We start from the raw sequence: 22,616 nt of genomic DNA on the forward strand, positions 1-22,616 counted from the left end.
CTGATAAGAAGAAATCTACTGTAATTTTCTGAAACAACGTCTGTTCCTCTGCATTGGTGCAGGAAACAGTTATGCCTGCTGTTGCCATGTCCACCATGGCATTAGTTCTTGGGCAGTTCTGGGTAAAAGCCACACCTTGACTAGCGTTTTGGCTGTCGCCCGTGCTGGATGCAGTGGAGCAAGGAGATGGTTCCTCACAGAGCTCAGTTCCCAAAGCAGATTGTTTGGGAGCTTTTTTCTCTTTTTAAAAATTGTGTATGTGTTCTAATTATCAAAAAAGGGAGGGGGGGATGTTTATAGATGATTTTGGGGGGAAATGTAGGGATGAAATATGTCTCCAAGAAGTCCCCTCACTCAAATCACTGTATAAGTTTTGGTATATGTCTTTTCCATTTATTGCATGTACGCGCACACATACATACACGTAAATCATGGGTTTTTTTTTTTTTGTAATCTTTTTTGGTCAGTTTATGAACATTCATTTTGTTGTTAATATTTACTTGAGAATTCAGTTTGTTAGCACATCATCATTTGCCATGTTCGCTTGCTTTGAGATGTGGTGTTTTATTCTAAGTGAAGACCTTGCCGAGATGCAAGTGGACCCTGGAGCAGAGGAGTATATACTTGGTGAAGTAGACCTTGAGCAAAGGCAGGAGCATTCTAATTGGCCTAGACCGGGTTTGAGGTATAGGATGGAAAACATGGAGGCACAGCATGTTGGGAGGGAGGGATCCTTGTAAATCACTGAGGCCAGTCCACCATTTCACAGGTAAGATGCAGAAGCCCAATGGGCTGCTGAGTCCTTGCCGACTATGCTTCCAGCAGAGGCTGCTGACAGCTGCTCTAGTACTTGTTCTCCTTCCTGTTTTCCTATTGTACGCTTCTGTTGGCAGTGGAGCGGAAGGCATCTGCCTGTAGGGAATTCTGTAGTAATGGCTAGTAAATCCCAGGTGGAGTGCTTGCCAGGGAGCAGGTCCATGTCTGTCTCAAACAGGACTGGGTCAGTGTGAGGATCTAACTAAACTCAATGCGTTCCTTTTCAGAAAATGATGAGAAATCAGACAATGAGGGCAGTGACCTGGATAAGCAGATGGGTGATCTCAATGGTGAGGAAGCCGACAAACTAGATGAGAGGCTTTGGGGTGATGATGATGATGAGGAAGAAGATGAGGAAGAAGACAGTAAAATGGATGAAACAGGACCAGGAATGGATGAGGTAATTAAGATTCTCCCCATCCCAAAATCCACAGGCTGGGGGAGGTAATCTTCCCACCACCTTCCACTCTACCACTTCTGTTCGTCTGTGTATCCCTTCTCTTCCCTTGTTTCTTTCCTGTCTCATTGACTGTATTCAGACCTAAGATAGCCCATATCATTCCCTGTGTGGTGGAGATGGGAAGAACACTCACTGCAGATGCTCTAGGCTCATCATTCCCTTGGCCACTGAATTCTCTGGTTTTTGGCGTAGGAGTTTTCCAGAGCTGGAGTCACACTACAGTAGCACAGTACCATGTGATTGTTGGCTGTTTCCCTGGGACAGGCTCAACAGGCAAAAATTATGCACATCTAAGAGCTAAACTGAGTAGACCTCACCCCTGTGGAAGCACTTCCTTGGATTGTTGATGACTATTTTTCTTCTTCATTTAGGAAGAATCTGAACTTGTTGCTAAAGATGATAACTTGGATTCTGGAAATTCTAATAAAGATAAAACCCAGCGAGATAAGAAGGAAGAAAAGGATGAAGCAGAAGCTGATGATGGTGGACAAGACCAGGACAAAATTAATGAGCAGATAGATGAGGTAATGCGGACTTGATCTGCCTTCCTGATTCATGGCCAGGGTCTTGGTACTGCATTGTTATTGTAGGAGCTCTGATGCTGGCTTTACTGTTCATTGATTGCTGTCTTACTGCTTTCTGACAAATTTGGGTGCACGCTGTTTGGGGTCGTGCTGTAGTTAGAAGCAAAAACCCGTGGTTCTTATTTTTTCCTTGAGATTGACACAATGCCTTGTCTCAGTGGAGAACCTACAATAAGACAAATTTGAAATTTCTGTGTAAAAGATATAAAAACATTACTAAAGTGAGTTGGAATTTTAGGAATCAGTGCATTCTCTCAGCACTGCATACATACTTAGAGCCACTTTTATAAAAAATTTTTATAAGGATTTCTCTATTCAATTTTCTACTTTATTACCTCATAGAGGGAGTATGATGAGAATGAGGTAGACCCTTACCATGGTAAGGAAGAAAAGCTGCCTGAACCTGAGGCCTTGGATCTTCCCGACGACCTGAACCTTGACAGTGAAGACAAGAAGAGTGGCGAGGACACAGGCAGTGAAGATGGAGAAGGTGTGTGTTTCAGAAACCCCAGCAGGCCCAGTGGCCACTGGGACTGTGTGACAAACAGCACCAGCTGCTCTTCTACAAGCCCGTGGTCATGGCCAGAGCACAGATCAGGCTCAGTTGGCTCAGCTACAGCCTGAGAAATTGCTTACTTTCCTTTGTACTCTGTGTATGTGTGTGAGAGAGAAAAAGAGAGAGAGAGAGAGAGAAAGGGAGAGGGAGGGAGGGGGGGAGAGTGTGTGTATCCACAGGGCATAGGTCAACAGGTTCTCTCACTGCTGCCACTTCCCATGCTTGGTTTTGGCCCTACCCAATTGGTGGGGCCAGCGGCCAGGGGAGGGGAGTGGTGCAGGAATCACTCCCTGAAGTCCCACCTCACCACAGCCATTACGAGGTTCCCATTTAGTGGCTGAGTGGAAACCCTGTGCAGCCCAGCTGCCCAGAGCCCATCTCAGGTTGTTCACGGAGTCAACTTATGGCTTCTTGGGGAAAGGATGGTATCGGCATTGGATAATTGTATGTTTATTCTTTTTTTTTTTTTTAAAGATTTATTTTATTTTTATTGGAAAGGCAGATGTACAGAGAGGAGGAGAGACAGAGGGGAAGATCTTTCGTCCGATGATTCACTCCTCAAGCGGCCACAACAGTGGGTGCTGCGCTGATCCGAAGCCAGGAGCCAGGAACTTCCTTCCGGGTCTCCCATGCGGGTGCAGGGTCCCAAAGCCTTGGGCCAGCCTTGACTGCTTTCCCAGGCCACAAGCAGGGAGCTGGATGGGAAGCAGGGCTGCCAGGATTAGAACCGGTGCCCATATGGGATCTTGGCGCGTTCAAGGCGAGGACCTAACCACTATGCTATCACGCTGGGCCTGTGTGTTTGAAAAAAAAAAAAAAAAAAAAAGAATAAAGATTTTATTATTATTGGAAAGCCGGATATACAGAGAGGAGGAGAGACAGAGAGGAAGATCTTCCATCCGATGTTTCACTCCCCAAGTGAGCCGCAACAGGCCGGTGCGCGCCGATCCACAGCCAGGAACCAGGAACCTCTTCCAGGTCTCCCACGCGGGTGCAGTGTCCCAAAGCATTGGGCCGTCCTCAACTGCTTTCCCAGGCCACAAGCAGGGAGCTGGATGGGAAGTGGAGCTGCCGGGATTAGAACCGGCGCCCATATGGGATCCCGGGGCGTTCAAGGCGAGGACTTTAGCCGCTAGGCCACGCCGCCGGGCCCGTGTTTATTCTTAATTACCAGGCTACTTTAACAGAGAACAAAAGGTGTCTAATTCCCCAGAGGAACCCCAGGGCCTGTGAATATAATCTAGATTGTCACCTGTTTTTCTGAGAGAGTACTATAGGTGACAGTGGAAAGTGCTGTGTATGAGATGCCTCCAGTAGAATGTCCCTGTTCCTATAGACCATGTGGGAAGGTAGGATCTGACCTTAATGTTAAAAATATGAATATACATTTTTGAAATCATATATCAGAATAGATAAAGCAGGCTAAGAAGGATAAAGAAGAGCTACCAGTTAAGTAAAAATTTAGTTTTGGATTCTGATTTCAACTATGTAAAGTCAGTGATGAAGCATGCAGTTAAGAAAATTGAAATCTGAGAGTGTAATGTTCTCTTTCGTAAGTTCCTTAAGTTGGTTTAGGTTCCTGGCTCATGACTCAGCCTGGGGTATTTATGGATGTTTAGGGACTGATCCAAGAAATGGGAGTTCTCAGTTTCTCTGACTTTGAAATATACAGAAAATTTTTAAATGGCCTTTCCTAGCTTTGGTTATAAAACTTTATTATTATGGTAGTTTGTTGACTTTTTTGTTTTGTTTAGATATATTTATTTATTTGAAAAAATCAGAGCTGCAGAGTGAGGGAAAGACAGAAAGTTCCATCCACTGGTTCACTCCCGAGATGACCACAGTGGACAGTGCTGCACCAGGCTGAAGCCAGTGGCTTCTTCCAGGTCTCCCGTGTATGTAGCAGGGGTTGACACTTGGGCCATTTCCACTGTTTTTTTCCCAGTCCATTAACATGAATTAGAGTGGAGCAGCCAGGACACGAACCAGCACCAATACATGGCTTTACGTGCTACTCTACAATTCTAGCCTCCATCATGGTTTTCCAGCACAGAACAATCCTCAAAATAATTGTATTTAGCATATAAGTATGGCTTAGAGCAAGATGGGTGAACTTCCCACAAAATACCAGATAATGCTTGAGGCCTTGTAAGTCCTAAGCTCTTGATTGCATATCCTGAGCCCCCTTCTGCAGTGTGAAAGAAGGCATAGGTTGGGCCTAGCACGATGGCCTCGTGACTAAAGTCCTTGCCTTGCAATCACTGGGATCCTATATGGGCACCAGTTCATGTCCCAGCTGCTCCACTTCCCATCCAGCTCCCTGCTAATGTAACTGGGGAAGCACTGGAGTACAGCCCAAAGCCTTGGGACCCTGCACCCATGTAGGAGACTTGAAAGACCCAGCTCTGGTCATTTTAGCCACTTGGGAAGTGAATTAGTGGACAAATCTTTGTCTCTCCTTTTTTTTTTTTTTTTTTTTTTTTTTGTAAATCTTTCTATGAAGAATAAATAAATCTTTAAAAAAAAGTGTGGGGGTGAAGGCAACACAGAATGAGGGAGTACACTTAGAAGAGTTGCAGCTGGGGTCCAATAAAACATATATAGACACATGTAGAGGACCAGAGCTGGCCTACGGACCACATTTTGTTAAGTCCTGGCTTAAAGAATAGTCACAAAATATTTGAATAACTACATCCCAGTTTAAGAGTCATTTAGACAGTCTTAAGTTCTGTGTTCCCTTCTCTTATATATATAAAGTATTTCTTTTATATATGTGAAGGGCAAAGTGACAATAGAAAGAAACAGATCTTCCAGCTAGTTGTTCACTCTGCAAAGTGATCCCAACAGCCAGGCTGGGCCAGACTGAAGCCAGAAGCCAAGAACTCCATCCTGGTCTCCCAAGTGGGCAGCAAGAGGCCAAGCACTTGGGCTGTGTTCCACTGCCTTCATGGGCACATTAGCAGAGAGATGGATTGGAAACAGAGCAGCCAGGATTGGAATCTGTGCTACAACTCTGGCCCCTAAATTTCTTCTTTATGTTATCTCTATCCAGAGGAGAATCCCTTGGAAATCAAAGAAAAACCAATGGATCTGGAAGAAGCCAGTCAAGACACTGAGGGAAAAAATGGGGAGAATGAGACTGATGAACATGATGAAGGCCAGAATTCACATGAGCCTGAGGAAGGCACTGGTGAAGATGAGAAAATGGAAGGGGAGGAGGAGACGGACACAGGTGCAGGGAGTCCAGAGGGAGATGCCGCTGAGCAGCCCGAAGAAAACCCGGAGGACCAGCAGCTGTCTCGGGAGGAAGATGATGCAGAAGCCAGTGAGGATGGTGGAGAGGATGGCCTCCCTGCTGACCAGGGACTCCAGCCCCAGGTAAGGGAAACTGGCGACTCTGGCTTTTCGAAGACTAAAGTAATAAAGACGAACAGAAAGCCACTATTCCCACTAGACTCTCCTCTAGGATACTCCTTCATCACTGATTGGCACTGCCAAGACATTTTAAGTTTCAGTGTTTTGTTTTTTTAATGATTTATTTTTACTAGAAAAGATTACTGAGAGATCTTCCATCTGCTGGTTCACTTCCCAAATGTATGCCATAGCCAAAGCTGAGGTGGTTCAGACCTGGGAGTCAGGAACTTCTCCTGGGTCTGCCACATGGACAAGAGTTTTGGCCATGCTTCACTGCTTTCCCAGACCGTAAACAGGGAGCTGGATGGGAAGTGGAGCAGCCGGGAGATGAGCTGGCTTCCACATGGGATGCCAGTGCTGCAGGTGGAGGGTTAGTCTGCTATGTCAAAGCATCAGCCCCTTAAGTTTCTATTTTAACACTCCCTGTGGCTGACTCCTCTCTACAGACTCCCATCATAGGGGGCTGGGGAGGAGCATGCCACAGAACCTGCACCCTATGTACTCCCAAGCAGAGTATTTCATGTGGTGTTTGATTGTTTTGCAGAAGCGAGCTGAAGAGGAGGGCGAGCAGGAGGAACAGGAGTCAGACATGGAGCAGCAGGTGGCAGAGGCCACTGAGAGGAAGGAGCACGCTTCCTGTGGACAGACAGGGTTGGAGAACATGCAGAGTGAACAGGCCGTGGAGCTGGCTGGGGCTGCACCCGAGAAGGAGCAGGGAAAGGAGGTGAGGGCCCTTTGCTTCCGCTAGGCGTCTCTTGAGCGGTCTCTGCTTTTGGCCTGAAATCACGTTTTCTTTAGAAGTGGTTGGTTTATGTGGGTTTTAATATTTATTTTTTTATTGGAAAGGCAGATTTTACAGAGGAGGAGAGACAGAAAGCTCTTCTATCCGCTGGTTTACTTCCCAAGTGGCCACAACAACTGGAGCTGAGCCAATCTAAAGCCAGCAGGCCAGGAGCTTCTTGCAGGTTTCCCACATGGGAGCAGGGTCCCAAGAGTTTGGGCCATGCTTGAGTGCTTTCCCAGACCACAAGCAGGGAGCTGGATGGGAAGTGGAGCAGCCAGGACATGAACCGGCACCCATATTGGATCCCAGTGCATGCAAGGCAAGGACTTTAGCTCCTAGGCTACTGTGCCAGGCCCGGTTTATGTGGGATTTTTGTTTGCTGAAAATTATCTCCTATTTGAACAAGTGATTATTTTTATATACCTCCGGAGTATTTGATATAGGTTATAGACACACATATGCTTAGCGTATGTTTATGTGTGTATGCAAATGTTTGTATACATACACACAGATATGGCTTTATTTTTGCCCTTTTTTTTTTGAGATGTATTTATTTGAGAGGCAGGGCTACTGAGAGTTAAGGGGAGATATCTTTTATCTGATGGTTCACTCCTCCTCAAATGACAGCAACAGCCAGGGCTAGCTCAGACCAAACCTAGGAGTTTGGAGTTTCATCTTTCTCCTACAAAGGTGCAGGAGCCCAAGGACCTGGACCATGTTCTGTTGCTTTTCCAGGCACGTTGCTAGAGACCTGGACTGGAAGTGGAGCACTTGGAGTGTACATTGGCAGGAAGCTGGATTAGAAGCAAAGGCAGTAGTAGTTCCCAGTCACTCTGCCATTGGATGTGGGCTTAAATGATTGTGCCACAACACTTGCTCCTAAATTGAATTAAAATGGTAGATATTAAAAAGAAAAAGTGCTTCTTAGCCTAGTAGTTCTCAGTGGTTGAATCAGGTTTGTGTTTTTCCAAGGAAAGAAAGGCATAATCTTGACCTCCGACAGGACCTTACTGCTAACCGTGGTTTCCATTACCTTGCTCTTCTCAAGGCCTCTAGCTGCGTTAATTCACACAGCAAAGCACTTCCTTTCTTTCTTGACTAGTAATGTATTCTGATACAGTCTTGTGATCATGCTCTGGAAAGAACGCTGAGTGCCAGGAAGTCTGCTGGCTGCCCTGGTGACTCTGGGAAGGCTGCAGCCTATCTGAGCCCCAGTTTTGTGGTCTTTTGTGTACCAGCTGTTTATACTGCTCACACACCACTGTCCCAGCATTTCTCGGGCGCCCATGAGGGACTAAGCATTTTCCTTACTTAAGATCTTGTGGTAGTTTTATGAGACATCAGATACTAACGCTTCTCCATTTTCTATTGGAAGAAAATGAAACTCAGTCAAGGTAAATGACAGCCTCAAGGGTACACAGCTGTTTGATGATGACACCTGGTTTCTAACTTAGGTCTGTTCTGCCTTGGGAGTGAGGCCTAATGCTCCTGCAGGCAGGAACTAGTTGGCTTTGTAAGGAAGACACCACAGGGGGTGATGCAGCTCTTCCTGTCAGCACTGAGTGCCAGGCAGGCACAGTGGCCAGGGAAGTAGGGGTGGGGCTTAGGAACCAGAGCCTGTCTCCTCTTTTTCCACCTCATTCTTCTTTGGTTTGCCTTTCCTAGGAGCATGGGAGTGGAGCTGCAGATGCCAACCAGGCAGAAGGCCACGAGTCCAACTTCATTGCTCGGCTGGCTTCCCAGAAACACACCAAGAAAAACACACAGGTTTTTATCACTATTGATGTTGAAAACATGCTATCAACATAGTGGTTTAAAAAGTAGACCCCAGCCTTGATGAGCGGCCCCGGACAGCCCATCACTAGGGTTCATTGACATGGAACTAAGAGCCAGGGGCTGAGTTCCATTGCCTGGAACTGGCCAGTCTTTTCACTATCTTTGATCTTTTTTGTTTTGCTTTTTAAAATTTAGTTTTCTTGACATGTAATTCTTATACATGAAATAGTACTAGAGAGCAGCCTTAAAGGAGCCTGCATGCTTTCCCTGTCCCCAAGCTACCCAGGGGACTTTACTCAGAGCTATTTTATCTTGTCTCAGAGCTATTTTCCTCATTTGGAACATCGATGAACGTAATCTGAGTATGTACACGTATATTTCTTTGCATACATACAAAGAAACGTGTGTCTTTTCAATAGCTGCATTGAATTCTTTTTGTGTCTGTACCCCTTTGACTTAGCCTGTCCCTTTTGGGTGGCCATGAGGCTTATTTTGAGTCTTTGCTTTCATTACAGATAACACTGATGAATTTTGTCTCCCACAGAGTTTTAAGAGGAAACCTGGGCAGGCTGACAATGAACGGTCCATGGGAGATCACAATGAGCGTGTGCATAAGAGGCTGCGGACAGTGGATACAGACAGCCCCGCTGCTGAGCAGGGGCCGGCTCAGCCCCAAGCCCAGGTGGAGGATGCAGATGAATTTGAGCATATCAAACAAGGCAGCGAAACATACGACGCACAGACCTATGGTACGGCTAGGGGACAGCTTCCGCTTTAGCTCCTTGAGTCCTGGGAACTTGTGCTGTGCAGTGACAAGGATGGCCTTTAAGGCTGGTGTGTCTCTAGTGAGAAATACAGGATAAGTGTGATGTTTGCCTTAGTGCAGTTTGTTTTGAGTATGGAAGGGTTCCTCATCAACTGTGACTGCTTGGGTTTGCTGGGTTCAGGGTCATTCTTGGAAGTACTCTTACTAATAACGAGCCATGTTGGGATCATGTGCTGGCCTCAGGGTGTCTTCATGTTGGACACTTTTTCAAAGTCACTTTCAGGTAGATCCCGATCCCACACTAGCAGGAAGCATGAAGTTTTTGAAATGTGTTTTCCGTGTGAGTGTCTTGGAGTGAAAATTAAGTAGTCCAGGTTTTTTTTCCTTCCCTTAATGACTTTTCCTTGTTTCACTGATCTGTAAACTAACTGACAATATCTACTTGCAATGGTGGCTGTTCAGTAGGCTACTCTGCTGTTTCTACTTACAGAAAAGTAAAGCAGTAGTAATAACAGGTTAGCACGTGTTGAGCTTTCGCTTTCAGCTTTGGCTTTTATATTGATGGAATTCTTCAAATGCTCCTATGAGCTAGGCTCTCCCTATTTTATAAGTAAACATAGGTTACAGGACTGGAATTCCCATCGTCTTTCTGTGCTCTGTTTTATACCCTAAGATATGAACTTTGAATAAGTTCATTTCGCACAAGTTTATTCTAGCTCATTTTCTTCTCATAGCAGTTGAAAGCCCTGTAAGAAAGCCCTCCCCCCCCATTTTCATGGTTACATGTATAATTATGCTGCATCCTTCTAACTTCTATAGGAAGTAGAGAACAGTTACATCTGCAGGGGTGGACTAAGCACAAAAGCCACACTGCTAGTCAGCAGCAGAAGCAGCATTCATAGAATTTTGGAAACTAGATAAGACAGAAGCTGTTGCCTTCTCCTCACTGGTATGTTTTGCAAAAGTCTAAGCTGTCCATGTGTACGTAGATGTGGCCAGCAAGGAGCAGCAACAGATGGCCAAAGGTTGCGGGCAGGATGAAGAGGAGGAGCTGGAGGACACCATGATGGATACGGAGGAGCAGGAGGAGCTCCAGGCAGCAGACACGGAGCAGCTGCAGCCAGAGGACGTCAAGTCAAGGACCACAGTGACCTCTGGTGAGTCTTGGAAGGGAACACATTGCTCTGATGTGCAGCAGGCAATTCTCTGGTACTGTCAGCCTAGCCTACCCCGTGTCCCAACCCATGGCCTCACGGAGTCGCCTGCCTGTCATAACTGTTTGGAAGCAGAAAGAGACCGGCGAACCTTGAATTTCCAACAAAATCCTATCTATCCTTTTAAAAATATGTATGTACAAGAAAATAGAGTACATTTCCCACAGTTGTGGTGATAAGGTATATTCATGGTTATTACAAAAAATGTTTGAGTTATACTGAAGTATAAAGTACAGTAAAAGATGGAATGAGGAAATTGCAATGTGAGAAGTAGTAAGTTCCCGTTTTTATCACGGCTAATCAAACTATTACAAGGCATTTTGTTTTTTAAGTAAGAACACACATTCTGAAAATTGAAAAATAACTGTCAGCAGTGGAATAAATGCGAACTCAAAAAGAATGCTATATGAAAATCCATTTTCTTCTGCTTTGTTTTGTACTCAGAGGTGTTAATATGCTATTGACTCCTGGCATAGCACAATGGCAGAAAAAATAAAACAGTAAAACTGCCAGGATTCAAATCCATCAGTCATTTTTTTCTTTGCCTCAGTGTCTTCATCTATGAAATGGAACAGTGTTTTTCTTTTAGTTTTAATTTTTATCAAAGTTTCTACAGGCACACAGTTTAAGGTTTACAAGGTAAGTTGTTTTAGAACAACCACCTTAACATTAAAGCAGAGAGATGGGCAAAATTAGAGTAAGAATCAGCAGTGACTGCTGCACAGAGAAAAACTCATGGACATACATGGAGGGACGATGAGTAGAGCTTTATTCATTGTTAGGCTCGATGTGACAAATAAAACTGTGTCCTTTTATGAAACTAGGTTCTGATGAGATGGAGATGGAGGCCCAGACCATTAAAACAGAAGACGACCAAGACCGCAGGACCGACAGATCCCACCAGGAGACAGAGAATGAGAAACCAGAGAGAAGCAGAGAGTCTACCATCCATACAGCCCAGCAGTTCCTCGTGGACCCAACTTTCCAGGTGCTACACCTCTCACAGATTCTTTAATAACTGACAAGATAGGGGTGGGGTGGTGTGGTGGCATAGTGGGGCCAGCCATCACTTGGGATGGATGCCCACATCCCATGCTGTGGTACTTAAGATCAAAACTCACCCCCCCAATCTATCTAGCTTGTTACTAATATGCACCCTGGGGTAGCATTAGGTGGGTCTCTGCCCTTCGTGTTGGAGACCCAGATTGAATGTGGGCTCCAGGCCTCACTCTGGCCTGGGCCTGGCTGCTAAGGGCATTTGAGAAGTAAGCCAGCAGCTAGGAGGGCTTTGTCTTTTCCTTTCTGTCACTGTGTTTGAAAAATAAATAAAACGGGAAGTTCTAAGAAGAATTAAAAGGTACTATATGTATATATTACATTACAGCTTAAAAGTCTTTAGATTTTAATGAAATATCTAGTTGTTTGGTTCTATCACGTCCTTACCAGAACTTTGGGAATGCTGTTGTAGTGACAGGTATTGTTGAAGCAGATGACAATCTTCAGCACTTGGTGCCAGGTTTCAGTGCTCTCACCCATCCTCCTGCTCTCCTGGCTGGCTCTTCTTCCATCCCTTGTGGAAGGAGTCTTCAAGGCAACTGGAGAAGTAAGAACAACTGCTGTTTATTTGAAAGGCAGTGTTAGAGAGATACTCCATCCACTGATTAGTTCCCCAGTGGCCACAACAGTCAGGGCTGGGCCAAGCTGAAGCCAGGAGCCAAAAGATTCATCTGGGTCTTCCACATAGGTGCAAAGGTGCAAGCTCTTTTCACTGCTGGCTTCCCAGGAACATTTGCAGGGTGCTGGCTGCAAGTGGAGCAGCCAGGACTTGAACTGACTTGAATCAGTGCCTATATGGGGTGTTAGCACTGCAGGCTAGATGTACTACACAATGCCAGCTCCATGGCAGTACAGATTAAAGACTTTTTGTTATTGATGACTGATGTATAAATCCAACACAGCAGACAAAATACATTTTAAATGTTTTCTTTATCCATGTTATTTATAAATCGGGAAGCAGAAGAATGATTGTCTGGCATCATCACATTGTGCCATTCAGTTTGCCTCCATTTTGAGTCTGTGCTTTGAGTTCATGCTGCAGGGAGGCTGATCTCTCTGGGGCCACCTCTTAGCTCTGCCTTTTCTTCTCAGCCCTTTTTAAAAGAGGTCAGTGAGCTAAGAGAGGAGCTGGAGAAACAGCTGGAAACGTGGCAGCCACATGAATCTGGAAACCCAGAAGAAGTAAGTCACAGCTTTTTTTCTTAAAACAGCTTGAGTTTTGTTGATAACAAAAGTACCTGCAACTACAAACCTCTTTTTTTCTTAACAAGGACTTATACTTTTGTACAAGTACACAGTGTAAGTAGTTGCAACCGTGAAGTCCAAGCCTGTGCATCGCTCTCTGCCTGCTTTGCCACAAGATACAGATAGCTTATCAAAACCTCTGTATTGAATATTATCATTCCCATACATATTTATGTATGAAATGCTGTACCACAGTGCTTTGTGTCCAAGATGAGCACATTGCTGAGTGTTAACCTGAGGGATTTGCCTTTACTTGTCACTGTCACTGTTGAAACATGACCCGTGGCGTCTAAGAAATCAGTGGCTATGATTTCTGGCACTGGGATTCCAGCCCCATTACCTCTGCCCCCTCATGGAGAATACTGGCTTCCAGCCTTGTGGTTGATGTACTGACCTGCCTCACCGCCTCAGACTTCCTCATTTGGAACTGTGGGAAAATCAGAGCCACTCGCTGAGTGCAGGCCTCAGGTGCTGCTTTTGAGAAGGCCAGGGCTTGCTTGATGCCAGCTTTGCTCAGACCTTCCTCCTGTGTGTTGACATCATGTCTGGCTCTGACAGCATAGGCTAATTTAGATGTTGTTATCACAGGAGAAGATGGCAGCTGAGATGTGGCAGAGTTACCTGGTCTTAACTGCACCTCTTTCGCAACAATTATGTGAGCAGCTTCGTCTCATATTAGAGCCTACCCAGGCAGCCAAGCTCAAGTAAGTCTTATCCATCCAAAGTCCTCACCTGCTTAGGAAAGGCTACGGTGCCACTAAGTGTGTTGTGTGCTGGCTTCTGCTGCCCCTTTTGGCATAGAGGCCCCAGTATGGTGCTCTCTACTCTGCTCTCCTGCTACTTCCACTACCACAGAAATCTCTGGTGTTTGGTGTGAAAGCAGTCTCTCTCAAGTCATTCTTGGCTGAGCTGCTTCCCTTGGGATGAGTTGTTACTCTCTTGCTGTAGGTGTTAATATCCGTCTTTTCAGAGATAGGTTCAAAGCATAGATTTAGAACAGAAAAGGGAGATCTACGGCCTCATAGTCAATGCAGTTAGAAAATAATAATCACCAGTGGAAGAATTAATTATTGCCTCCTATCCATGTAGTCAAAAAGGAAGACTCAATAACACCTTATTGTACTCCACATACCTGGTTGTTTGAGATTACTGCATCTTGTTCTAAAAGAAAATTCTCAAAAAAAAAAATTCTCAGAGATGGTTAATTGGTAACTAACCCTTGTTGCTGTTTGGATAAATTCTGTAGAGGCGACTACCGTACTGGGAAGCGACTGAACATGCGGAAGGTCATCCCATACATCGCTAGTCAGTTTCGGAAGGACAAGATTTGGCTTCGAAGGACCAAGCCCAGTAAACGGCAGTATCAGATTTGTTTGGCTATCGATGACTCTTCTAGTATGGTGGACAACCATACCAAGCAGGTAAGCAGAAGTGCCTGGCAGTTTGATGGAAATTAACACCAGACCACATTCCGTGAGTCACTCAGCTGCTTTAAATATTACTTGCCAAAAGCGATTCTGAATGTTCAGCTAACCTTCTGAGAATAATTCCCTACTTGAAGTTATAAAAGTATTTACCTCAGACTTAGGAAAAGTAAATGAAATAAAATACACAGAACAAGAACATTCATGCTTCTTACATGAATTGAAATTCTAAGACTATGCTGGTTGTTTACAAAAATATTTCATTACCACCTGCATAAAGTTTTATATTTTAAAACATTCATATGTAGTAAAATCAGGTATGTTGCCCATAAAAGATGACTTTTTATAGTCTCTCCACCCCCATCAAAAGGAAAAACAGTGCACATTTTTGGAGTGCATTTCCCAAGAGCACTTCTATTAGCTGGTGTCTGGAGCAGACCTGCCTACTGGAGTCAAGCTTCCGGGTTTTGGCATTTGTGATGCCAGGCAGGGCCTAGGCCACTCTGGGTGGATTTTGAATAATAATGGCCGTGGTGGTGCTGTCACTGTGTGTGCCACACAGAAAGGAATGTTTTCTGTGGCCATAATGGCATTAGTTTAGACAATTTGTAATGTCTTACATACTTAACTTTGTTTCATAGCTTGCATTTGAATCGTTGGCTGTGATTGCAAATGCTCTTACCCTCCTTGAAGTGGGCCAGGTCGCAGTGTGCAGGTGAGTTGGGCTTGGAATTTCTCTGGGGAAGTCTTGCTGACAGTATTTGGTTGTTTTGATTGTATGACGATAAATAACTCCCACTATGTGTGGTTTTTCTTTCCCAAGTTTTGGAGAGTCTGTCAAGCTGTTACATCCATTCCATGAGCAATTCAGTGATGACTCGGGCTCCCAGATCCTACGGCTCTGCAAATTCCAACAAAAGAAAACCAGGATTGCTCAGGTAGGGTGATTTTATCCAATGTCTTCTCTAATTCTTAAATTGGAATCAAAGAGGTATAATTTTTGGAAAGGCCGCAGCCCCCTGATGTGATGTTAAGATAAGTAGTTTACAACCAAATAGTCTTAAGCCTCAGCGTGTGTGCGCCAATAGAATGAGAAGAGTAGAAAACTCACATTTCTAATTGTCTCTGGTTTAGTTTCTAGAATCTGTGGCCACCATGTTTGCTTCTGCTAAGCAACTCTCACAAAGCACCAGTCCAGGTGAGCTGCATTCTCTCCCTTCTCCTGTTCTCAGTTTTGCAGAGTCCTGGCTTCATGTTACTGTCTCCATTGCATGACATCTACGGAAGACAAAAAAAACAAGGGGGACATTTAGGCATTGATGGAATTTTGCTTGTTTGCTCTGAAATTTCTATTGGATCTGATCACATTGGGATTTAGAGCTAATTAACTGGTAGATTGAGTTCAGGGCTATAAGTGGGAATAAAAAGGACCAAGTTGTGTGAAATTAAGTATAAGACTGTTACATAATATTTTTATAACAAAGGAAGACATAATTCAAAAAGTGACTTAAGCAATCTCAGCTGCTTCAGCCTGAAACACACTGCTTCTTCACATGACCCTTCCCAACACCTCAGTCCTGACCGCACCCTGGAGAGGCAGTGAGGATTCACTTTGGAAATCAGCTGCTCACACCTGTCGGCACTTGCTAAGTTCCCTCGACAGACAGCCCTGCCTCAGGTTCTGCCATCTCCAGTTCATTTGCTTAAAGACCCCTTTTATATATGAAGCTTAGGTTTCATAGATCTGTCATGCCTTGGGTGGTTTCCATTTTACTCCCTTCCTCTGTCATGTGTTCTGCAGAAACTGCGCAGCTGCTTCTGATCGTCTCTGATGGAAGAGGCCTTTTTCTGGAAGGCAAGGAAAGAGTCCTGGCAGCAGTGCAGGCTGCCCAGAATGCCAACATCTTTGTAATTTTTGTTGTGCTGGACAATCCCAACTCACGGGTAAGTGACCACTAAAAAAGCATCTTTTTGCAAATGAGGGGATTCCTTTCAGCTCTGAAATGTAGCCTGTGTTGCTCCATCAGTCATAGGAATTTTCTGGCACTGTTGTAACAGGGGCTTAATTACAATAAGGCAGTGAGGTAGGATCATTCTTCTCACTGTGTAACATGAGTGGGAGACTCACATTGTCTCCAGAGTGTCCCTCCAAAGAGCTGGGATAGTGGAGCCTCACCACTCTGAACTCGGACAAGCCCTACCTGCACCATCTGAAGTTTCCTCACAACAGGCATTGTCACTGAAGCCACTTGAAGTCCTGGATGGCAGATGAAGATTTAATTTGCAATTATTTCAAGTAGAATGAAAATGCCGTTGTAGGCAAGCACATTTATACTCTTCTTACCTAGTCCTAGAAGAGGTGCTCAAAGAAAATGCCTCTGAAAATTCTTTCACTTATGTCACTCTCAGGGATAAAACTAGCTTTTATTCATAAAACGTGCCAGCCAAAAGGTTATGGAAGAGCTAGGCAGACAAAGATGGTGATTGATTTTTCCTTTCCATGTTGATGTCTTGTTGACAGGATTCTATTTTGGACATTAAAGTACCGATATTTAAAGGACCCGGGGAGATGCCTGAAATCCGATCTTACATGGAGGAGTTCCCGTTCCCATTCTATATCATTCTTCGAGATGTGAATGCACTTCCTGAGACCCTCAGCGATGCCCTGAGGCAGTGGTTTGAGTTGGTGACGGCCTCGGACCACCTGTAGATTCAAGAGAGTGCACCAGAGGGAGAACCCTGCACGTATTTGCCACAGTCAGAATGTCACTTCTTGCCCCAAGTGTTTCGCTTGGACAACTGTTTTCTGAACTCAGCTCTAAAATATGTTATTCTTTTGTCTTACACATAATTTATAAACATTTTTATCCAATGGTAAAAATATTTTACTGCAATGTATGTTTTTGTTTTACAGTATAATCTCAGAGCTAGAGAAAGCTCTTGGGCAGTGAAGGAGCAGCAGGGATCACCCTGGGAATTAGGGCAGTGTTGCCCTCCTTTCCCATGCTGGGGGCCAAGCCAGAGGAGAGGCCACGCACCAACACCTGGAGGGAGTATACTGCAAGTGTGGCCCCACAGGGGCTCTGGACATCTGCCAAGATGTGCTAGTCCCTTGGATAGAGGACTCTAGCAAGCTCTCCTTTTCACCCTGCTCTGAGCTTTGCCTTGCTAAGCCCACCCGAAACACCTTATTGTGAAAGGAAGTCTTTTCCTTGAGGGCAGGGAACTTGTATGTGTGTGAGCACATGTGTGCTTTCATAAAGCAGCTGGACATTGTGGGACACCAAGCAATCAGCAGAAATGAATCTCGGCCATGTTAACACAGTGACTATTTTGTGTCCTTCGCTTTTGCTGCTGTAGGAGACTATGCAATGATGGAAAGATGGCTGTCTTTTATTTCATCCTTTCAGTGCCATGGTCGCCTGTTGTTGTAGTAGTAATTTATTTATGTAGTTCTTTTTTTCCTTAAAGGGAAAATCATTCCTCACACTGCTCAAGCTAGACTGAGCCTGTCTGACGTTGGAAAAGAAATGCTGTGTCCCCATTAACTAAGCAGCTACAACCCCACTCCCTAGTCAAAATGACATCAGTGGTTTTCAGGCAGCTTTCAACTTAGCCAAAAAGCAGTGTGCCTGGATACTTGAAACTGTGTGCAGTGTTGTGTTTACTCTTCTGTCAGGCGTTTTGTAGGCAACATGCCACGATTTGCGTGTCTGTCTCCACCTCTGTTGCCATGTTCCACTGTGAAATGCGCCCCCCTTTGAGGTGCTCATCACATTGCTTGTTTCACCAAATGTTCTAAGGCATGTACCTGAAATTAGAGTACTGTTATTTTTTATTCTAAAAAGCTATGCAGCTTATATTCTGAAAATTATTAAAACATATACCACTGTTGGGTATTCTGTAACCATTCTTGCTGGAATACAGCATAGGCTTGTAAAAGGTACCCCGCAGGTTGAGCCTGGTTGGTGGCCCACTCTGACCAAGGGAAAGGGGAGAGTTGGAGGAAGTGCCCGATACTTCATAACGACTGCTACGTAGGGACACGTCACATCGTCGCCACACACATAACCTTACTGCCCTCCTAGTAGGGAAAGACAGCAACATCCTGACAATGATGCAGCCTATTTTTTCATGAGGTAAGAATGCTGGTCAGCAGGCACTCCAGAGTATCAGGAACTCACCAGGAACTGATGGGTGGGAGTCCCTGGCCCAGGGTCAGGTGAACACCAGGAGTCCCTTAGCCTGCTGCTCTTCTGACTTAGAGGAGGAGACAGCAGAACACAAATGCTCTTCATGTTTACTTAATAATCTCGTTTTGGACAACTTCACTCTCCAGTGGTCTCAACCACCATCTTAAGCAAAAGGTCTGCAAAAAGTCTCTTCAGGAGTCGAGCAAAGGCACTTTTTGGCAAGTGTCGGAATGCTGCTAAATGACAAACTCTTGAAATACATCATGTTCAAATATGATGCTGAATTCTCACATCCCAATTCTGTTACTTCTCCAGTATTGCCCACTCCTACTGATCACTTTATAAACTTGGATCTCAATCTATACCTTAATTTCCTTTTTCTATCCATACCATTGTCCACTGGACATCCCGTCCTTAACCTCTGCCAGGTGTTTATGTTTTAGTTTCACTTTATCTTACAAAACCAAGGGATAGCTTTCTAAAACAGAATCCAGTGGCAAGCTCCTCCCAGGCTCCGTCTGAAGAGGGTATTTTGCAAGCTGCTTGCTGTGACCTGTGGTTCTTGCCTGACCTGCTAGCACCGCTACCGTTGCCTGAAACAGTCACAGCAAACCAGAGCTCCCTCAGTTGATGGAAACTTGACTTAGCTACTTTGCCAAAGCCAACTCTGGAAGAATGAGCTTCCAGGGTGTGACCCCTAGCATTTTTCATTTTCCCCTAAGCACTCCATTGACGTCACATGTCTGAGGACAGGGCAGCTGTATGCTGCATAACACTGTCACCTGCGTGATAAGACAATTTGGAAGAAACTGATTTGAAAACATTTCTAAAGGTCACTCAACACCAATGATAGAAGATTCTGACAACCAGCTAGAGTATTGTAACATACAGTGAAGAGTGAAAATATTACCACAAAACAGTCCTTAGGAAATTATTCAGATCCTAAAATAATATACTACATGGCCAAAACATCACCAAGCTCAGGGGGGAGGGAGCGGGTAGCAGACAGAAAAAGACCATCATGCCATAGACCAAGTTTTAGACAAAGCAAGTACTTTAAAAAGAAGGGGGTATGTTGCAAAGCTGTGAGTAGGGAAAGAAAAACCTGCACAGACACTTGGCTTTTGTACATTGAAAGAAATAAGGGTCCAGCGCGCTAGCTTAGCAGTTGAAGTCCTCACCTTGAACGCACCAGGATCCCACATGGGCAGCCCCATTTACCAACTCCCTACCTATGGCCTGGGAAAGCAGTTGAGGATGGCCCAAAGCCTTGGAACCCTGCACCCACATGGGGGACCCGGTGGAAGTTCCTGGTTCCTGGCTTCAGATTTGGCTCAGCTCCAGCCGTTGCGGCTGCTTGGGGAGTAAACCATCGGAGGGAAGATATTCCTCTGTCTCTCCTCTCCTCTCTGTAAATCTGACTTTCCAATAAAAATAAATCTTTTAAAAAAAATTATTTGTACTGTGCTCACCCAACAGAGCACACATAAAACTTAATTCAAGTCCTGATCCTCAAGTGACCCAAAACACAAACTGCCAATCCAAAAGCAATGAAAGAAGCAAGTGGCGAGGGCTTACACCAGTAATAATAGCTACTCAGTTTCTGCACCGCGTGGAGGTTAGGGACTGTGGCTATTGCACCTGGTTAAGTGCAACAGAGTTCACTATTAGTGACCTGACGGAGGCCAGGTGCTGCTGTTAGTACAGTATGTATGTACTAAGCTTCAAAAAATTTACAAATATTGTTAAAAGATGCTTACTTATGGAGATGTACATTGTGAAAATATGAATTTAAAAATGTTTCTAAAAGCATACGATATAGGAACAGTTACCTTAAGACAATCGGAAAACTAAGGAGGCGGGCATTGGAGCACAGTTAAGGTCTCAGTACTGGCATCCCACGTTGACGCTCGTTGGAGTCCCCGCTGCCCCACTTCCCATCAGCTCCCTGCTAATGTAACTGGGGAAGCAGCGGAGACTGGCCCAGGTTCTTGGACCCCCGCACTAAGTGGCCTCAGCCAGTTGCAGTCATTTGCGGAAGGAACCAGCGGATGCAAGTTCTATCTCTTCTACCTTTCAAATAAACTGAATCTAAGCTAGCTCATGCTGACAGATGAAAGGCAAGGCTACGCTGTCCCTTGTCACTCAACCCTGCTCCCGCATTCCTGCACACACAAGCACGCCCCGCCGGCTCCCAGGAAGCCAGGCTTCGCCCCGCCCCCGCCGGCCCACTTCCGCTCCTGCGTGCACGCGCTCTCGCGGCGCTGTCCGCGGCCATGGGAGTCTCCCGCTTACCTCCGGCCACGCTGACCCTGAAGCAGGTACCAGCAGTGCTGTGGGCTCCGGGTCCACTGCGTTCTGACGCTGAGCCCTGAGCTTTCCCGGCCTGGGGCAGGGTTCTGTTCAGGGGCGGGAAGTGCTGTGTGGCTGGGATCCCAACTGCCCGGCAGCTGCAGAAAACTGCACTGAGCTACAGCAAAGGACAAGATTCCCCAAGCTTTGTAACAACTAGCCCTTACTGCGATAAAAGCTGCTTCCTGATAGTGTCACCAGCTTTTAATTTTAGATGTTCTTAGAGTTAACGGAGGAGTAAACAAAGAGCTCGAGTGAACTTACTGTCTTCTTTAATAATTCTTCTTTTCAAAATTGAGGACCCAAGAAAGGACTGGTTTCAGCTTGGCTGGGGAAAGCGGACCGACCCAGGCTGTGACATTTCCGTGGTAACCGCCTTTTCTCCTCCGCACAGTTCTTGAGAAGGCAACAAGTCCTCCTCCTCTACAGAAGGATTTTGCAAGCGATTCAGCGAGTTCCAGATGATTCCGATCGCAAATACCTGAAGGACTGGGCAAGGGAAGAATTCAAAAGAAACAAAAGTGCCACTGAAGAGGTAAGCACAATGTGCGGATAGTCCAGTTTGTAATTTGTATCATTTTTAACTTTAGCAATAATCACCCACTATGAATGTTACTAAGATGGAATATTTTAGCCTTCCTTTTTAATGTTGCTGATTTTCCAAATATAGTTAAAATTGGAGATTGTGCATTTATGCTGTAAAGTGGCACCACGTGACTTTCACGCCCTATTCCATTTCAGGTATCTGTATACAAGAAGAGCTTCCGGCTTGGCTTACATGCAGCAGTTCTGATTTCCATCATTGATTTGTTACAATAAAATGGCATTGCTGAGTGCATCTAGCCACAGGGGCATAAAGCAGGTTCCGCCACCGCCGGCTTTGGCCTCCCCTACTGGAGTGCCTGGTGGAGTCTGCTGTACTTGCCCAGTCCAGCTCCCTGCTAAAGGGTCCCAGAGGGCAGCAGCTGGCCCAAATGCTTAGGTCCCTGCTGCCCTGCTGGGCGACCCACTGTGAGTGCTGGGCTCCTCTGAGCACCAGCCACTGTGGCCATTTAGGGAGTGAAACAATCAGTGGGTGGAAATCAGTGGGTCTCTTGCTGTGTCACTCTTTCAGAGGAGTTAAAGCAGAGTGACTGAGTTGTCACTTTTCTTCTACAGGACGTGATCCGGATGATGATCACTCAAGGCAACATGCAGCTGAAGGAATTAGAAAAAACACTTGCTTTGGCAAAATCTTAACTTTAGCATTATTTTGAAGGGTTTTTAGTTTCTGTGTGTTCTGTTGAATTGCAGTGTTCCAAGAAACAGTGCAAAGCCAAGTTGAACTGTTTTTATGGACAGTCTTCAGACCAAATAGGAGATGACTGTCACACAGTGGTTACTTGACCCCCTCCCCCAAGTCATCCAAACAGTTGCATTAGTGCTGGAAAACAGACCACGAGCTTAAGCAGTATTTCTAGATGTGTTAGCAGTTTTAAGAAGCCAAAACCACTGAGGCAAATGGCCAGTTATCACACAGTTAGGCAACATATTTGTCAAGAAGACATCACTCAAAAGCAAGAAAAGGTGGGCAATATCAACATGTTAAGAGGTGGATGTTGTTAAAACCGCCTGCTGTGCCCGTATCCTCTGTGATCATCACTTCAACTTTTGACTTCCAATCCAGCTCCATGCCACGGCGCCTTGAAAAGTGGCAGAAAATGGCCTAAGTGCTTGGGCCCCTGGACCACCCACATGGAAAACCTCACAGAAGCTCCTGGTTTCTGGCTTTGGACCAGCCCAACCTACGGCTGTTGTGCTGGAGTTGAGGAGTAAGTAAAGCAGCAGATGGAAGATCTGTTTCTCCCTCTCTATAATTCTTCAAATAAATAAATAAAGATTAAATGTCTCTTCCATATCGAAGTGCTTGGTGTTAGTCCTGACTCTGGCAAGCTTCCTGCTGAGGCACACTGTGGGAGGCCACGCAGAATGACTCA

The 22,616-nt window shown here is 45.3% G+C and overlaps 2 protein-coding genes and 1 long non-coding RNA gene across 3 annotated transcripts in view; 2 read left to right on the plus strand and 1 right to left on the minus strand.

The window, feature by feature from the left end:
* Positions 1 to 17,318, plus strand: part of MDN1 (midasin AAA ATPase 1) — a 143,176-nt gene extending 125,858 nt beyond the window's left edge. The window contains exons 86-102 of the mRNA XM_058660823.1: positions 1,044 to 1,216; positions 1,648 to 1,800; positions 2,203 to 2,350; positions 5,469 to 5,794; positions 6,393 to 6,554; positions 8,280 to 8,381; positions 8,935 to 9,139; positions 10,146 to 10,313; positions 11,195 to 11,358; positions 12,519 to 12,608; positions 13,260 to 13,375; positions 13,918 to 14,092; positions 14,737 to 14,810; positions 14,919 to 15,033; positions 15,230 to 15,293; positions 15,897 to 16,039; positions 16,617 to 17,318. Of these exons, the coding sequence (XP_058516806.1) occupies positions 1,044 to 1,216; positions 1,648 to 1,800; positions 2,203 to 2,350; positions 5,469 to 5,794; positions 6,393 to 6,554; positions 8,280 to 8,381; positions 8,935 to 9,139; positions 10,146 to 10,313; positions 11,195 to 11,358; positions 12,519 to 12,608; positions 13,260 to 13,375; positions 13,918 to 14,092; positions 14,737 to 14,810; positions 14,919 to 15,033; positions 15,230 to 15,293; positions 15,897 to 16,039; positions 16,617 to 16,805 (2,567 nt within the window). The 3' untranslated portion in view covers positions 16,806 to 17,318. The remainder of the gene's footprint in view (positions 1 to 1,043; positions 1,217 to 1,647; positions 1,801 to 2,202; positions 2,351 to 5,468; positions 5,795 to 6,392; positions 6,555 to 8,279; positions 8,382 to 8,934; positions 9,140 to 10,145; positions 10,314 to 11,194; positions 11,359 to 12,518; positions 12,609 to 13,259; positions 13,376 to 13,917; positions 14,093 to 14,736; positions 14,811 to 14,918; positions 15,034 to 15,229; positions 15,294 to 15,896; positions 16,040 to 16,616) is intronic.
* On the minus strand, positions 14,784 to 18,353 carry LOC131479559 (uncharacterized). Its single transcript, XR_009244966.1, has 3 exons — positions 18,280 to 18,353; positions 15,207 to 15,373; positions 14,784 to 14,996 (listed from the first exon to the last, which is right to left on the minus strand). It is a non-coding gene; the product is annotated as an uncharacterized LOC131479559 (long non-coding RNA).
* Positions 18,354 to 20,504: 2,151 nt separating this feature from the next.
* LYRM2 (LYR motif containing 2) lies at positions 20,505 to 22,295 on the plus strand. The gene is made up of 3 exons (XM_004580384.3): positions 20,505 to 20,609; positions 21,035 to 21,175; positions 21,799 to 22,295. The coding sequence occupies exons 1-3, from the start codon at positions 20,565 to 20,567 to the stop codon at positions 21,877 to 21,879; spliced, it is 267 nt and encodes an 88-aa protein (XP_004580441.2). The 5' UTR covers positions 20,505 to 20,564; the 3' UTR covers positions 21,880 to 22,295.
* Positions 22,296 to 22,616: the final 321 nt, after the last annotated feature.

The sequence above is a fragment of the Ochotona princeps genome, chromosome 1 (genome assembly GCF_030435755.1).
Source record: "Ochotona princeps isolate mOchPri1 chromosome 1, mOchPri1.hap1, whole genome shotgun sequence".
NCBI classification, from domain to species: Eukaryota; Metazoa; Chordata; class Mammalia; order Lagomorpha; family Ochotonidae; genus Ochotona; species Ochotona princeps.

Excerpts from the sequence above, each read along its gene's own strand:
- LYRM2 (XM_004580384.3), top strand. The coding sequence starts at position 20,565 with ATGGGAGTCTCCCGCTTACCTCCGGCCACGCTGACCCTGAAGCAG. Across the intron at positions 20,610-21,034 it reads CCACGCTGACCCTGAAGCAG|TTCTTGAGAAGGCAACAAGT; the intron begins GTACCAGCAGTG and ends TCCTCCGCACAG. Across the intron at positions 21,176-21,798 it reads ACAAAAGTGCCACTGAAGAG|GACGTGATCCGGATGATGAT; the intron begins GTAAGCACAATG and ends TTTCTTCTACAG.